The sequence below is a fragment of the Neomonachus schauinslandi genome, chromosome 5 (genome assembly GCF_002201575.2).
Source record: "Neomonachus schauinslandi chromosome 5, ASM220157v2, whole genome shotgun sequence".
In the NCBI taxonomy this organism is placed as follows: Eukaryota; Metazoa; Chordata; class Mammalia; order Carnivora; family Phocidae; genus Neomonachus; species Neomonachus schauinslandi.
In genome coordinates, this window is record NC_058407.1 from 82,239,621 (window position 1) to 82,255,822 (window position 16,202).

The window sequence follows — 16,202 nt, forward strand, 5'->3', positions numbered from 1 at the left end:
GTGTGTGTGTGTGTGTGTGTGTGTGTGTGTGTGTGTAGCCCTCTGATCAATGCACACTTTTTCCTCCCATTTTCCTAAATACATCATGAAAAAAGGATGAGGTTTCCGCCTTAATTGCTTGTGCCTTTTATTCACATTCCTCTCTCAGCCAGAATTGTGAAAAGAGTGTTAGTAAAAGGCTGCACAATAGAGCTTTTCATTAGGCCCCAGCAAGGCACACAAAAGAAGGCTTTTGGAAAGAGTGAATGCACGAGTTTAATTTGCAGGTGGAGAGTAGATGAAAGGTGCTGACACCTCTATTATTCTCTTACTTAGGTGACCCTTACCCTGTTCAGCTGATCCCAACTACCATGGCAGCTGCTGCCGCGGCAACACCAGGCTTAGGCCCGCTCCAACTGCAGGTAAGTCGGGAAACAATGCAGGAGAGACCAAGGTTAAGTAAATATCGAAGACGGCTATTATCATGTTAAAGCAGAATAAAACTGCCGAGTGATATTTGTCTCACCCTTTTTTTTGTTTTTGAATTTACTTGCACTGATCCTCAACCAAAAGTTGAGATGTTGATCCTTTTCATTATTTGTAGCCCTGTTTTCTGTACTAAAGGCAGCTTATTGTAATTTTTATGGCCTGCTATGATTTGACAAAAATGGGTCTAATTTTGCTTTGAGGACTGTGTAACATAATTTCATCATAGAATGGTCCTCATTGAGATAAGAACAAAAACTGTCCACGACATTCAAACAGATTGTTATGAATCAAGGCAACTTGACAAAAATTACATTTAAAAATGTTCAGGACACCAAGTACTATGGACTCCGTAGGTCTTTTTATTCTCCTGCTAATGCCAACTCCATTGGGCAAGCAAAGATAAGTAAACCAAAAACGCAAGCACCTAAACGAATGCAACTTTATCCAGACAACCCAGTTAAGACCTTTGTAGCCCTGAATAATACATATTCTCATATACCCAAGAATGTCAGTGATAATTTTACTGTAATTTTACCAGATGTCCAAGTGATTTTAGAAATTTTGTCTCTGGAGTTGGAAAGAATATCAATAATATTATATTAAAGGTATCTTTCATTATTAACTATTTAAATCTTTGAGTCAGCATCCTGCAAAATCTTCCCTAGTTTCTGTCATTATGGACTTCATAGTTATGCAATTAACAGGAATAACAGATCATCTAATAATAGAATTAATCTCCCTTTGAGAAGTTTTTTATTTTCCTCTGCCTGAAAGACACAGTATGCCTGTGAACCCAGATATAAAGCAGTTGTGCTTAATAAACTTAAATTGCATTCATGAAAGTGCATTGTCATGATAGATGATCTTAGTCTGTAAGGAAAAAAATAGAGTTTTATATTGTAGCATCAAGAGACAGATACATCTGGTCAGCATAGGGCATTGTTGGAAGACCTGCTGGGTTTCTGAAAACCCAGTCGAGTCTCACAGGAAGAACTCGCAAGGAACTGAGACATACTATGTTCTACAGAGGTTAATAACAGTCATTCCTATTCTACCTTTTCTGCGATAAGCTACAATGTGAGTGTTTGTTTCTCTGAGCTGGAAATACCTTGGGAAGTGTTAGAGCCATGGCGACAATTAGATTAGCATAATATTTGTTATCCTTTGCAATAACGATAATACGGGAAAGTGGTTGCAAAAGGTAAAACTAAAAAGAGTAGTTAAAAATTAAAAGAAGAGGCGAGAATATCCAGCAATCCCTTGGATTAATGGTTGAGAGGAAGCAAGAGCAAATTGGAGGCATCTGCTATGTTTCATTGTAGGATTCCAGTAGAAAGTAGCTTCATTAGGCAACAATCCAAGCTTCTTTTCCTATAGAGATACTATTAAAATATTTGAAATTCTTTTATTTCCATCCTTATAATATGTCAGGTTCCCTTATAAATTTTTTTTCATTTTCAGAAAACGAGAAAAAGACACCAAACGTATTTGCCCTTGCTTTCACTACAATTTGATCTATAAACAGAATAAAACTCTTTTTTATATAAGTGGCATTGTACCCATAAATGAGTACACAAAATATATGAGTTTTAGTTAGGGTCTCAGTAAACCAGCACCGTGGTATAATAGGAAAATTAATAATCCAAAACTCTTTTGTGGTAAGCCCTTAGCTACTGTTAAAACATTTACACACACACACACACACACACATTTTTTGCTCATGGTTTAAAAATGGTACTCAAATGCAAACACATTTCAAAAGAATGTCATGGCAGACTATCTGGCTTTTCTTTGAAGTGGGCTGACTCTACCCTTTGCTAGGACTTCTACTACTGACTTTGCCACTCATATTCCTGACACTATATTCACAGATCCCTGACCTTGACTTCAGCTTTCCCCAGAGCCGCAAAGGAGACTATAATACTTGCCTTCTTGTTGCTTGAAGGTGACAGTCAAATTCGATTCTTCCCCCACAGACCTGCCCCGATGGGTCAGAGACAAACTGACTACAACACCTAGTCAGAAGGTCTTATCTTAACTCTTATCCAACATCTACCCCAATCTTGAATACCTTTTTCTGAGAAGTTTCATTTCAGTGGGGTGTAATGTTTGAGCCCGTTTTAATTTTCTTCAAACTCTGCTTTTAATCAGACTCCATCAGATCCCCATTTGCTACCTCTTAATCATACCATGAGTAGGCTCCATCACTTCCAGGTCCTTCTCAGACACTAAGATTCTCTTCCAGTTATTAAGATTTAGTCCTAGATTCTTATGCTAGGTTCTTTGGCAAGGCTTTCATTTCATTCTTATTACAACACCTCATGTTATGTATTAATATCTCCATTTGAGAAGAAAACTGGGTCACAGAGTCCAAAATCCATGATTTTTAAACAATTATAGTTGCTTCTCCAAGTACGGGAGATTTTAAACTTTGGAGACATTGCCCCTCTTAGGACATTTGCTAACTCAGTAATAAGCTAATCAAATTATAGCAATAATGCTGATTAATTGGCACTCATACAAATACGCTATATGCATCACAGTGCTGGAAGAAGTAACCAGATTCATAAGGACAGCTATCTACTTCAGGCTGCATTTTCATTTCATCCCTCTTTCCACAGATATATGTTAATTCAAGCCTCTCTTTTTGAACAGCCAGATCTAAGGATTGACACTATAAATATTATTCCTACTCATCATTGACTTTGTTTGCCTGCCATTTGTGTTTTCTTTTGAAACAGTCTTTGGCATGTAATTGTCCATAACCTGGATAACATAATGTTAAATAGAACCAAAAAACCACGACCTTCCTTAAAGAAAGAATAAAGATGAGTACAGTTATGTTAAAAGACAAGCAAAATGACATGTTTTAAATTAAGCCACTATTTATTACTTAATATTATTTCACATTCCTGGATAAAAATAATGAAATTCTTGCCATGTCATAAAATATACCTTACATTTTAAAATCACCTTATTGGGGCGCCTGGGTGGCTCAGTTGTTTAAGCGACTGCCTTCGGCTCAGGTCATGATCCTGGAGTCCCGGGATTGAGTCCCGCATCGGGCTAACCTGCTCAGCAGGGAAGTCTGCTTCTCCCTCTCCCGCTGCCCCCTCTTGTGCTCTCTCTCTCTCTCAAATAAATAAATAAAATCTTTAAAAAAATAAAATAAAATAAAATAAAATCACCTTATTTACGTACTGTAGGAGCAATTAAAGTAGTGTAGGCAATGTGATATATTTAGTTTTATTTTTCATGAAGAAAAAATAGCTTAATCTGGATTATGTATACAAAGCATACAAATTAACACGTGCCAAGGCACTATTTTATTTATTTCTTTTTGAGGTGCCTGGTTGGCTCAGTTGGTATAGCATGCAACTCCTGATCTTAGTGGTGTGAGTTCAAGCCCCATGTAGGGGGTAGAGCTTACTTTAAAAAATATATAAAATAGGGGCGCCTGGGTGGCTCAGTTGGTTGAGCGACTGCCTTCGGCTCAGGTCATGATCCTGGAGTCCCGGGATCGAGTCCCGCATCGGGCTCCCTGCTCGGCGGGGAGTCTGCTTCTCCCTCTGACCCTCCCCCCTCTCATGTGCTGTCTCTCTCTGTCTCAAATAAATAAATAAAATCTTTAAAAAAAAAAAAAAAATATATATATATATATAAAATAAAAATTGATTTTTACAATGAAATATCTGTCTGTTTCTTTTGCTTTTCAGTCTTTCCTGAGACTCACATCTATATAGACAACTATTTGTTGGCTGTCAAGAGAAAATATGTAGGTGTTTACAGACAGTATAAACTGAGTACAAAATGCACCTTACCAGTTCTCTTTCTTGCCCCTAGACCTGCTCATTCTCTGGTCTTAGCAAATGGCTCCATTCCATCTATTGCTCAACCAGGAAAATGAGAGCTATCCTTTTCTCCTCTTCTTCTACACATACTCATACACTGTCTATTCACTACACCTAATAAATACATTAAGGATCCATCCATTTCTTTCCATCTTAACTAGTACCCTTCTGGTCAGGCTACCCCCACTGCTTGCCTAATTTACCACATTAGCCCCTGAACTGGTCTGTCTTCATCTTGCCCCCCCTCTGATGCTCTCTGATGGATCTTTCTGATTTTAGAAAGTCTGATCATGTCCTCTTCCTATTTGAAGAACCTTAAACGACTCCCTGATGTTTTCAGGTTTTCTGGATCTTTGCATGTGGTGTTTCCTCTTTCTGGAACCCCATAACCCACCACCTTTACCAAGCCAACTGCTGTTTCCCTCAGGTTGCAACTTAAAACATCACTTTTTAGGGCGCCTGGGTGGCTCAGTTGGTTAAGTGACTGCTTTCGGCTCAGGTCATGATCCTGGAGTCCTGGGATCGAGTCCCGCATCGGGCTCCCTGCTCGGCAGGGAGTCTGCTTCTCCCTCTGACCCTCCTCCCTCTCATGCTCTCTGTCTCTCATTCTCTCTGTCTCAAATAAATAAATAAAATCTTTAAAAAAAAATAAAACATCACTTTTTAAAGGAATACTTCATTGTCCCCGAGTCTAGTTAATGGAACACCAAAGGCATCGTTGGCTCATGGAAGAAAAAAATAAGTAGTTTGAATTCAGTAAGGTATCCACTGAAATTTTATACCTATTCTAATGTGATGACATAAACTTAGGAAAACGTTTTATGCCTAGTACCTGTTTAGCCCACCATATTTTCTCTACCTGTATTTAAAGAAATATTGTTATAATAGTTTTGCTCCATACTACCTTATTCAGTCTGCTCCAGCTACACTGAGCTCTTTGCTGTCCCTTGACCTGCCGAGGTGTGCTCCCACTTTAGAGCTTTGTATTAGCTGTCCCTTTACCTGAAATACTCTTCCCCCTGCCTGGAAGGCTCATTCTCTCACCTCATTCAAGAATTTGCTTTAATGTCAACTCTCGGAGGCCTACCCTAACTAACCTGTTTAAATCACAAAATAACCCTCCCGGCGATACCACATTTTCTATTTCCCTTATCGGTTTTTTTTTCTATAGCACTTGTCATCTTCAAACATAGTATCTAACTTATTATGTTTTTTATTTGTTGTCTGTTCCAAGTATTCTCTAAGCTTCACCAGAGCAGGGACTGTCATTTTTGTTATTGTTGTTCAATAATGAATCTCTGGTGCTCAGATTAATGCCTAGCAAATAGCTGGTGCTCAGTATGTACGTACAAAATGAAGGGAACTATCATGAGCTAATGGTCATAATCATTTTTAATAATATAACAAAGCAGTATGTGATTAATTTCTGGGACAAGTGATATTAATTTAAAGACCTGGGAACTTTATATTTTTCAGCCCCTCCTGGAAAATTCTTAGTATATGAGAAATCCCTAGCTCTGTCTCTCCTGTTCTATCCCCCCATTTATCTCATCATAGCCATGGGCTGCTGCATAAAGAATGTGTTTTAGCATTTATTACAGTTTATGTAATTCCTTTCAAGTAATTAGAATTTACACATATAAAAAAGACCAAACATTGTAATGTTAGACTATTCTTGTATTGTTTGTTAATGTATGTATGACATACATAAGAATATGAACTGCTGGAGGTACTTTGACTCAATACAGCTCAGCTTACCTACACAACACTAAAGTAAGTGATTTCTAAATAACGGAAGGGTGCATTATCAAAATAGTAACTATCCATTCAGCAATATCATATACTGGGTTTACCCTTTTATGTTATTTCCTCCCTTTCCTTCTTTTTTTTTTCTTCAGACTACCTTTTTTTTTTTCTTTCAAGAGCCAGTGATGCTCTTGACATTTGTTCTCCTGATACTGTCTTTTTTTAGAGGAGGGATTGATTTGTATAGAAAACTAACATAGCTTCATTTCAGTATCAAAAAGTAAGTATAATTATTTAAGCCAAATGAAGTTACACTTTGAATCTTTTGGAGTTTTGCGCCTGGATAAAATAAGCTAAGTGAATCATCTATTCCTAATTAATTAAACCAAATGATGGCAACAGTCCATCGAACATTCCTTTCTCATATTCGTTGTTGTTTTCATTTTACCTAATGGGCAGCATGAATTTTTTTAATAGTAATAGTTATAATGTAATATATGTACTATTTCTATTTTTTTAGCTAGGTTTCTAAGATTTGAAATTAGAAGGAAATATTTATCCATTTATTTCTCACTTTATAAATACAGTATTTGTGTTGGCCAAAAGATGGTTGCCACCTGTTCTACCTATAGGAAGCCAAAAATGTCGACTCCAACCAATGATTAATAGTGATAAGCAAAGGGAAAAACATTGAAATTATTCTTGGATGGTCATATTTTACTCAAAATAAGCAAGTAGCATTCATTCAAGATTTTTTACTGAATTGGTGAAACTTTTTAATGAATTCCAGGAGGATTGCTTTTTAAATCCATAATAATATTTTTGGAATAAAGACACAGAATTACAAGTTGTCATAACTGAAATCACATGGGGCTATCATTCCAGTAACCAGTACCATCAGTAACATGCATTCTCTGGGACTGAGAAAATGAGAGATGACTCTTGATCAAGTTAGAGAATGAATCATACAAAATATCAACGGAAATCAATCTTTTTTCATAGCTATCAAAGGTACGTGGAAGTCCTGGTGGAAATGGCTTAAGCTTCTATCTGATAGAGAGTAACATCAAGGCAGACATGGATGAAAAACTGAAGTTCATCTTTTTATCAACCTCCTGCCAGTCTCCGAAGGAGGTCAATAATTATGACAGGACATAGATAAATGTTTCATATTTCCCAGAGCACTGTAAGTTACTGAGCATGGCTTTATGTGTCTGACCAAGAGAAACGCCCAGAAAATCAATAAGGGAGAAATAACCATATGGAGAGGTCTGGATGTAAGGATTTTTACCTTCTTATTGAAAGAATTACTTACAAGGGTGGTCTTCATCTTTATCTACCTATGTACTGTACGATTCAGTGTAACTTTCAGGTGATCGTCATTTCATACAGGGTGAAAAATGCTCAACTGCTCCTCATTTCAGTCGCAACCCTGGTGCGCTGTTTGCTGTCGGTCTTCTGTCTGCATGAGTGAGCTTCCTTGCAGGTTAAAAGAGTGAATTCCCTCTTTTCCTCTCCCTTCGACCCTGAGCCTGCAGGGCAGACAGACAGAAGCACACATATGATTAATACAGCACAGCTGCAAGTGTGAGTCATTTGCATATGTATTAATAGAGGCAAAAAACCCAACAATTAAATTATATACAGAGACATTCTGCATACTAAAGAACATATGCAAATAGGCCTGAAAAAGTGCAGCCAACATTTTCTCTGACTTTTCCAAGCCCATATGGGCTAGAGTCAGAACCCAGCAGCGTTCAAGAATCTCCTTTAAGGACGAACTGGTAGGAACTACTTTCATAGTTATTACCACCCCTAGGGTTCCCGGGAGCTGTTTTGACATTTGGACAATGGAGACAGTACAAGCAGTGTCTTTTTCATGCTATTTCTGTATTTCCTTGTTTCCAGCAGTTCCATGGTATCTCATTACACGCTAACAGAAACACTAGTACATGTGTGCTTTTCCACAGAACCCATCTTTATTGTAATGGCCAATCAAATTAATGCTAAACTTTAAATTGTATTTGAAGTCCTATCTTTGCTCACACTGAAGTAATAAAACTATTTGTCAGCGCCAGGTTTTCCGCTCCCAAGTCAGTCAATGCCCATTCCTTGATGGCATTCTATGTTCTCTTAATCAAAACATACTTAGGTTGCTCTAAAATGTTTCGTGGCTAATTACCATACATAAAAGGATTGCAAGGCTCGAGGCCGACAGTAGATTCAAATCTAAGAACAATACCAATGTATTGAAATTTTCAAAGTGTAAAGACTTTTCATGTTACCAAGAAAAACAAACTACACAATTTTCTATTCTTGGCTTATATATAAGAAGAGAGAGCAACAAACAGTCTTCAGATTCACAGATTGTATTTATAGTAGAAATTTATTCTTCAACCTAATTGTCAAATTAGGTGATATTACTAGTATCCTTTAATTTATTCAAGGAACCTTTCATAAAGAAAAGCTCAACTTTAGGAGTAATATTTCACATAAGTAAAAGTTATTACCTTAATAGGACCAATAAGAATCTTGAACCTAGGGATGCCTGGGTGGCCCAGTCGGTTAAGTATCTGCCTTTGGCTCAGGTCATGATCCCGGGGTTCGGGATCGAGTCCCACATTGGGCTCCCTGCTCAGTGGGGAGTTTGCTTCTCCTTCTCTCTCTGCCACTCTGCTCATGCTCTCTCTCCCTTTCTCTCTCTCAAAGAAATAAATAAAATCTTAAAAAAGAAAAGAATCTTGAAACTAAAGAACCCAAATGAAGACAGATGCCCCTAAGAGGAAGAAATGCTGGTGTTTGTTGATACTGGAAAACTGTTGAATATTATCCTTGAATATTATCCATTATTTGGATGCCTAAGTCTCAGAGCATGCAAATGGAACATGTAAATTACACTACATAGAACTGGTAAACATAGGGCAGAAGTCTTTGTAGTTAATTGATTACATACAGAAAAATTGAGTCTCTCAGCAGGGGATAATTAGAAAATATAAAGACTAAAGCAAAAATTTTTATTATATTAAGGCATTATCCATAGACTAATATTTTAAGAGGCACTATTGCTTAGTGAGAGACCTTATAATGTAATGGTTAAAAGTGTGCCACCTGCAACCATCTGTGCCTTCAAGATCCAAGGTTCTGCTGTTCACCAGCTCTGTGACTTTGGGCAAGTTACCTAACTTCTCAATCCCTGAATTTTTTGTCTATATAATGTGGGCATAAATGATATCTTATTGTGAGGATTAAATGAGATAATATACATAAAGTGCTTAGAGCAATAAAAGTGTTAATTGCCATCTATCAAATATTATGTGCTAGGTAATAATAAATGCTTGGTATTATGAGTTGTTTAGTAAGTGTTATTAAATGAAATTAAAACCTTCTTTCTAAAAAGCAGTCTCGCAAATTAGGACTTGGCAGACTTCTCTTACCTGGATTTACTTTGCAGGACAGCAGGTAAAGCAAGTTAGTAAAATTGAGGCTTATCATCTTATTTATGAGGAAATAATTGTATTCCCCTGTGTGGTGTAATTTTAAGACCCATCACAAGACTCTGGAAAGCAATGAGTTTACTTATCCCCCCAAAGTATGAGAAGTTACTTGGAGTATAATGTTCTATATTTTGCTATTGCTCACTATCTCAATATTTATATCTATAAAATAAAAATAATGCCTCCTTTTGAGTCCTATTTTTCCATGTGTATAATACAAATGAATTGTCTCTATGAGCCACCCAGAACTATTCTAAATAAATACCTTATAAAATTTAAAATAAGTTATTTACATAGATGCCTTTAATGTAATATGCATTTTTAAATAATATAAAAAAGATTTTCTGGCATCACTCTTCAAAGCTTACTCTTTTTCTAGATATATTAGCAGAATATATACTCTTATTCTACTCTGTTGTCTATAGATACTAAACTATTTCTCATATAAATTTGAGAAAATTTATGAACTTTTCATGACTCCCTTTAAGGAAATAATTCCTATGGTTTCAAACTTGAATGTGGAAGCAAATTATTTTTATAAACCCCATAGTATCCTGAAAATTGTATTTACTCAGCAAATATTTATTCTTTGTAAGTGCTTAGGCTAGGCATCATAAGGAATGCAAAGATGAAGGGCACCTGGGTGGCTCAGTCGTTAAGCGTCTGCCTTCGGCTCAGGTCATGATCCCAGGGTTTTGGGATCGAGCCCCACATTGGGCTCCCTGCTCCATGGGAAGCCTGGTTCTTCCTCTCCCATTCCCCCTGCTTGTGTTCCCTCTCTTGCTGTGTCTCTCTCTGTCAAAAAAATAAATAAAGTCTTAAAAAAAAAAAGGAATGCAAAGATGAGTCGGTTAGGAATCCTTAATGGACTATGGAGGAGCTTGAAATTTAAAAGAATGAATGGAGTATGAAAGTGGAATAGAACTTGAAGAAAGCCACAAAACCTCCTGTCCTATCAAGTATATTTGAAATGGAAAGGACCTCAGAGACCATTCACTGAAAACAGTTATTTCAAACTATTCACAGGAGCCCCTGTGGCTCCAAGCACCCCAAACAGTACATTCATTTTTATTTGTTTTATAGATCAAGTTATACTGACTAAGACTGTTTGAATGAAAGATTCTGCTGCTAAAATAAAATTTTAAAACCATTCTTATAGCCCAACTCTTTAATTTTATTGATGAGGCAATTTAGAGTCTAAGTGATGACCTGGCTAAATCCAATATTACAGAAGCGTACCACCTGGAATCCTAGCAACTGAAAGCTAAATCTAGCTTCTTCCTATTTTACCATGGTATTCCTAAAAATAAACTCATACATTCATATATATTATTTTTAAGTTGTTTTGTATAAAAGAGGGAAGAAAAATTGCTATTTTTGCTTTTAGACTATTAAATTAAGGATGAATAAAACAATGGGTAGGATTTGCATATTAGTAACAATGGCAACCTTCTGAATTGCTTTCATTTTGCTGAGTTCAGTGATTGTGCTCTGTGAATTAATTCTTTTGTGAAAAGCTATTGAAAGATCAAGGAATTCAGAAAACAAAACAACAGAGAAGCATGCTGTTTCATATCTATTTGTTCATAGAAGGTTCAAAGTGAGATTGTTTACATCACAAGTCTTGTTGATATTTTATTTGCTTCTTAGAAGAAAGATAGTATTCAAAGATGATTATGTAATCATGCAGATAAGATTGTGTAGTCATGAAAGAACTGTTCTGAGAGAGAGACCAAGGAGAAAAACCACATTACAATTTTGAGCTGTGTTTGGTTGGCAAGTGCCTTCAGGAGACTTGAAAATAGAGCTCTATTCGGTTCCTTCAGATAAAAAAACTTAAGCCAGTCCCGTAGATTTCAAATTTGCTGTTTCCTGTAGAAGTTTCTCAATATTGTCCTGCTAAACTGACGGCATGAGGAGGAAGGGGGATAGGGAAATGAACCCTTAATTATTTCATATTTCTTAATCCTGACCTTTTCCTTAATGTCATACTCCTTTTTCTTACCGAGCCACTTTTTGGATATAAGTAGACAGAAAGAAATGGAGGAACGGATTCAAAGTATGCTCCCAAATGATTTGCTACAATGAGCATTGCACCAGCATAATTAATGCCTCCAACATGAAAATTACAACAGTGTTCCCTTGCTTTTCCCATTTCTAGAACTTCTTCGGCATAGAATGACAAAAGTAATGCTGATAGGGAAATTGCAATTAGTTCCTTTTAGGAATGAGGCAGAACTATAGCAAATATTATCCATCCATCTATAGCAGTTACTTTAAGATAACAAGCCTCCATTGGAAATTTATACTGTGCCCTACAACTCCAGCTACTTCAAATATGTGCCCTTCAAATAATTTTCATGTGACTAGTTTCCCTCTAAATTTAGTTCTTTAGTTTTAAAGGAATCTTAAGTTATTAGAAATAGTATAGCTAACACATTTGGTTAACATACGGAAGTTCTGCCAAGACATTTCACTAAACAATAAAAAAAGAAGTTAAGGCCCTACGTGTTCTTCATTTTTATTCCCTCTTCATTTGATTCATCTTATATCTGGTTTCCTTCCACAGCAATTTTAAATTTGGATGTCTTAGTGTCACCTTAGATACAAGCTAGCGTCAAACATAGTATGAAAGCATAAAATATCTTGTCATAGATTCAATCTTTGCATTGTAACCATTTGGTAGTGTACTGGTATGCTGGCATAGTAACTAGTTAGAGGACTTAAATGACTTAAGCTTTTTTTTTTCCTCCTTTCTGTAAAACCTGTTCCCCAAATTTTATTTAAATTTTTTAAATATTCAAATAAATCTTACAAATAAATAATATGTAAATGGTATATATAGTATAGTGGATTACGGGCTTTGGTTCCATAATGAGACCCTGTTTGTGTGTGTCTTTGGTCAGGTTACTAAATACCTCTTAGTCTTAGTTTCTTCACATGTGAAATTTGATAATATTTTTCCTAGATGATAAAGACGTTGTGAGGATTAAGTGAGATACCACATACAAAATGTTTAGCATAGCATAAGCATTCAGACATCATTGGCTGCTACCATCCTCATCATTATCGCCTCAGTTAAGTATTTCCCATTGTCAGAAACAAGCCTAACAAGTTATTTGGTAATTTAAGTTAGCAAGTAGTTTTCTGAGATAGAGCAATTATGTCTTATAGTACAAAGGAGTATGGTGATGGGAGAAATCCATCTTTATTCAAGAATTTAATGCAAGCAGAATGTCTTTATGAAAATAAAATATATTTTCAATATAAAAATCTTTACATGTAAGACTACAAGAAACCTATGTTTCAGTTCTTCCTAAAAATAAATAGAATCTCTCTATTTCCTTTCATTCCATTTGACTTACTAGAGCTTTTTTTTATTACGTTATGTTAATCACCATACATTACATCATTCGTTTTTGACGTAGTGTTCCATGATTCATTGTTTGTGTATAACACCCAGTGCTCCATGCAGAACGTGCCCTCTTTAATACCCATCACCAGACTAACCCATCCCCCAACCCCACCCCCTCTAGAACCCTCAGTTTGTTTCTCAGAGTCCATAGTCTCTCATGGTTCATCTCCCCATTACTAGAGCTTTTACAGTATCAACAATCATTTGGGAAAGAGACTAGCTTTTCCCTTTGAAGGGAAAGCCATGTGCTACTGGAAAATTTTAGTGTTTGTTATGATGGGGAGAGTTTTACAACATGGGTAGTTAGGGCATAAGAATAAATAGGACATAATAAAGGCAGCCAATATAGCTGATTTAACTATCATGATCCTTCTAACCACCCAAAATGCTCAATAAATAAGGGTTCTAGTTGCAACCTGACTTTGAAGCGATGTAGGAGTCTGGTCTCAGGTCATTTAATCTTCTCATGACTCAAGTTTTCTTATTTGTAAAATGCATGTTCCTGTCCTTCCTCTAGCTGTCCTACTTATATATAATGGAGGAAGGGAAACAATGAAGCGACAGAAGCACTAGTGAAAGTAACTGGGAGCCCCAGAAAATCCAAGAAGGAAGCTTTCCAGCTTATAAGTGAACTTCTCTGATTCATGGACATATTTATTCATGTGCTATCAAGGAAAACATGAGAGAAGGGTAATGAGGCAATTATTGATCTGAGGCATTCAGAAAAAGAAATGCCTTAGAAACTTGAAAATAGTCAAGCTAGCTCTGAAGATCCAATTAGGCAATAAGGTTTTAATTATTCCCATTATAGCTCCATGGGATGAGAATAAAGATGAGCAGGTCAGACCAGTGCTAGATTACCCAATAGACAACCTAACAGCATACTTAAACACAAGGAAAAAAGAGCTATCTAGAAATAAACAAAAATTTCACGTAAAATAACTTCCTAACAGTAATCAAATGCTGTCATCTTCAGTGACACAGCCAGTGTTTGGACTCTACCAACTCTGTTGTCCTTAGGGGCTGTTAAAGGTTTTAAAATAGGAACCTAGTTCTAAAAATTGGACCTTTCTGTTTCTTGGAAATTTTTCTCTTTGTTTTTACTTTTATGTCTTTTTTTTTCTCTTCACTTAACTTTTCCTCTTTACGTTCTTAGCTACCCTCCTCTGTTAATCCTTCTCTACCTCTTCCTTCCCCTCTTCTCTTTCCTTCAGGTCTTTTCTCCTCTCTCTCGTTTATCAAGATCTGAGCCTCTAACTAGCCTGTTACTCTCCCATGACAGTGAAAAATAATGGAGGAGCGATCTTTTTTGGAAGTGTTTGCTTGTTGGCTAAACAATTAAAGGACTAATCCAGATATGAGCCAATGAGTCAGAAACTGGAATTAGGAATATTCAAATGGCAAGGTTGGAAACTATCAGAAGACAATATATCTGGGCGTTTGTTCTTTTGGTCTGAATAGAATATATAACATTCTAAATGATCACAGAAGATCCTAGCCTAGTTCATCTTCTTTAATAATAAAGCCAAATATGTCAATGGTAGAGGCCTCCATTTAGACCAGAACACCAACAGTTGAAAGAGTCCTGTTTTCACTACCTCTCCCATTAGAATTGGTATGTTTTCAAACTATGCTTCATAGATTGGGAAAGAAGTGTGAGTTGTCTTGGAAAGGAAGCATGTAGATGAGGAAACACTGCTCATTATTTTTATGCTAAGAAAGTACAGCACAATTGGTTTCTTAGCATCAGCTGAAATGGAAAGAATTGCTTTTCACCTTGTTTATTTAATAGTCTACTATCTGTACTTCATACTCCTATTATCTCAAACAGTAGGTGGTAACCCCTGGCTAGCTGCTCTTCTGCACACTCAAACCATTTGTAATTCATTTTTATACCCATATGGAGACATTAGAGATAGAGAGAGATCAGGTCTGAATTTTGTAATGTTTTTTGAAAAAAAAAATCATTATAATCTACAGTGTTAGCAAATTCCCAATTTTCCTGATTCTTTCTTGGAAAGGAAGGCCCGAATGTTTAGGATTATAAGTCAAAGTTGTTGAATAAGGTCCTTTTCATTTTTACATGGTATCTTTTATTTTTTTAATGTCTAAAATTAACAGCCAGTAAAATTGACTGTGTTTTGGATGCACAGTTCTTTGAGTTTTAACCACCACCACCACCACCACCACAACCACAGTCAAGATACAAGACAGCTTCATCACCCCTCAAATTTCCTTGATTTTTTTGGCCACCTCAGAAAGGAGTTCCATCATCGACTGCCTAGGGAGTCGAAGCCTAGTTGATGGTTGACAGGACAGTTGAAGCTGAGAGGAGTGAGCTATCTTACAGTTCAATATACGTGCTTTCAGGCCCCCTATTTTAACATGGCTTTCAGCTTTGTCTGCTGTCCTTAATTCCAGCATTTCTTTGTTTATGCTTTGTTCATTTGGCTTTCTTTCTATGTTAACTTCTCATCTGATTTTGTTGGAGTAAAGACTTCAGTATGTAATTTCTGCTCTTAATTTTATTTTTTAAAATTTTGATTGTGACCCAAACTTTGCTTATTTTTGTTAACTTTCCATGGATTTGCTTTTTATTATGGCAAGGTATACATCACATAAACTTTACCGTTTTAAGCGTTCGTTAGCATACAATTCAGTGGCATAAAGTACATTCATAGTGTTGTACGACCATCACCACTACCCATCTCCACAACTTTTTCATCATCCCAAATTGAAAGTTCATACCCGTTAAGCAAGAACTACTGACTTTTTCACCACCCCTCAACCAGTCTGTGGTAACTGCCATTCTACTTTCAGTCTCTATGAATTATCCCTTTGAGGTACCTCATATAAGGGGAATCATGCAGTGTTTGGTTTTTAGGGTCTGGCTTATTCATTTAGTATAATATTTCAAGGTTCATCATGTGTCAGAATTTTCTTCCTTTTTAAGGCTGAATAATATTCTATCGCTTGTATATGCCATCTGTTGTTTACCCATTCATCCATTGGTAGATATTTGGGTTGTTTTCACTTTTTGCTATTGTAAATAATGCTCCTATGAACATGGATATACAAATATCTGTCCCAGTCTCTGCTTTCAAGTATTTTGGGTGTTTACCCAGAAGTGGGATTGGTGGATCATATGGTAATTTTAGGTTTAATTTTTTTGAGGAACTGCCATGTTTTCCACTGAGACTACACCATTTTACATTTCTACCAGCAATG

The 16,202-nt window shown here is 36.4% G+C and overlaps 1 protein-coding gene across 3 annotated transcripts in view; it reads left to right on the plus strand.

The window, feature by feature from the left end:
• Nucleotides 1-16,202, plus strand: part of SOX5 (SRY-box transcription factor 5) — a 346,461-nt gene that overhangs the window by 244,359 nt on the left and 85,900 nt on the right. For all 3 annotated transcript variants that reach the window (XM_021690523.1, XM_021690525.1, XM_021690524.1), the window contains exon 7: nucleotides 316-401. In XM_021690523.1, coding sequence (XP_021546198.1) covers nucleotides 316-401 — 86 coding nt within the window. The remainder of the gene's footprint in view (nucleotides 1-315; nucleotides 402-16,202) is intronic.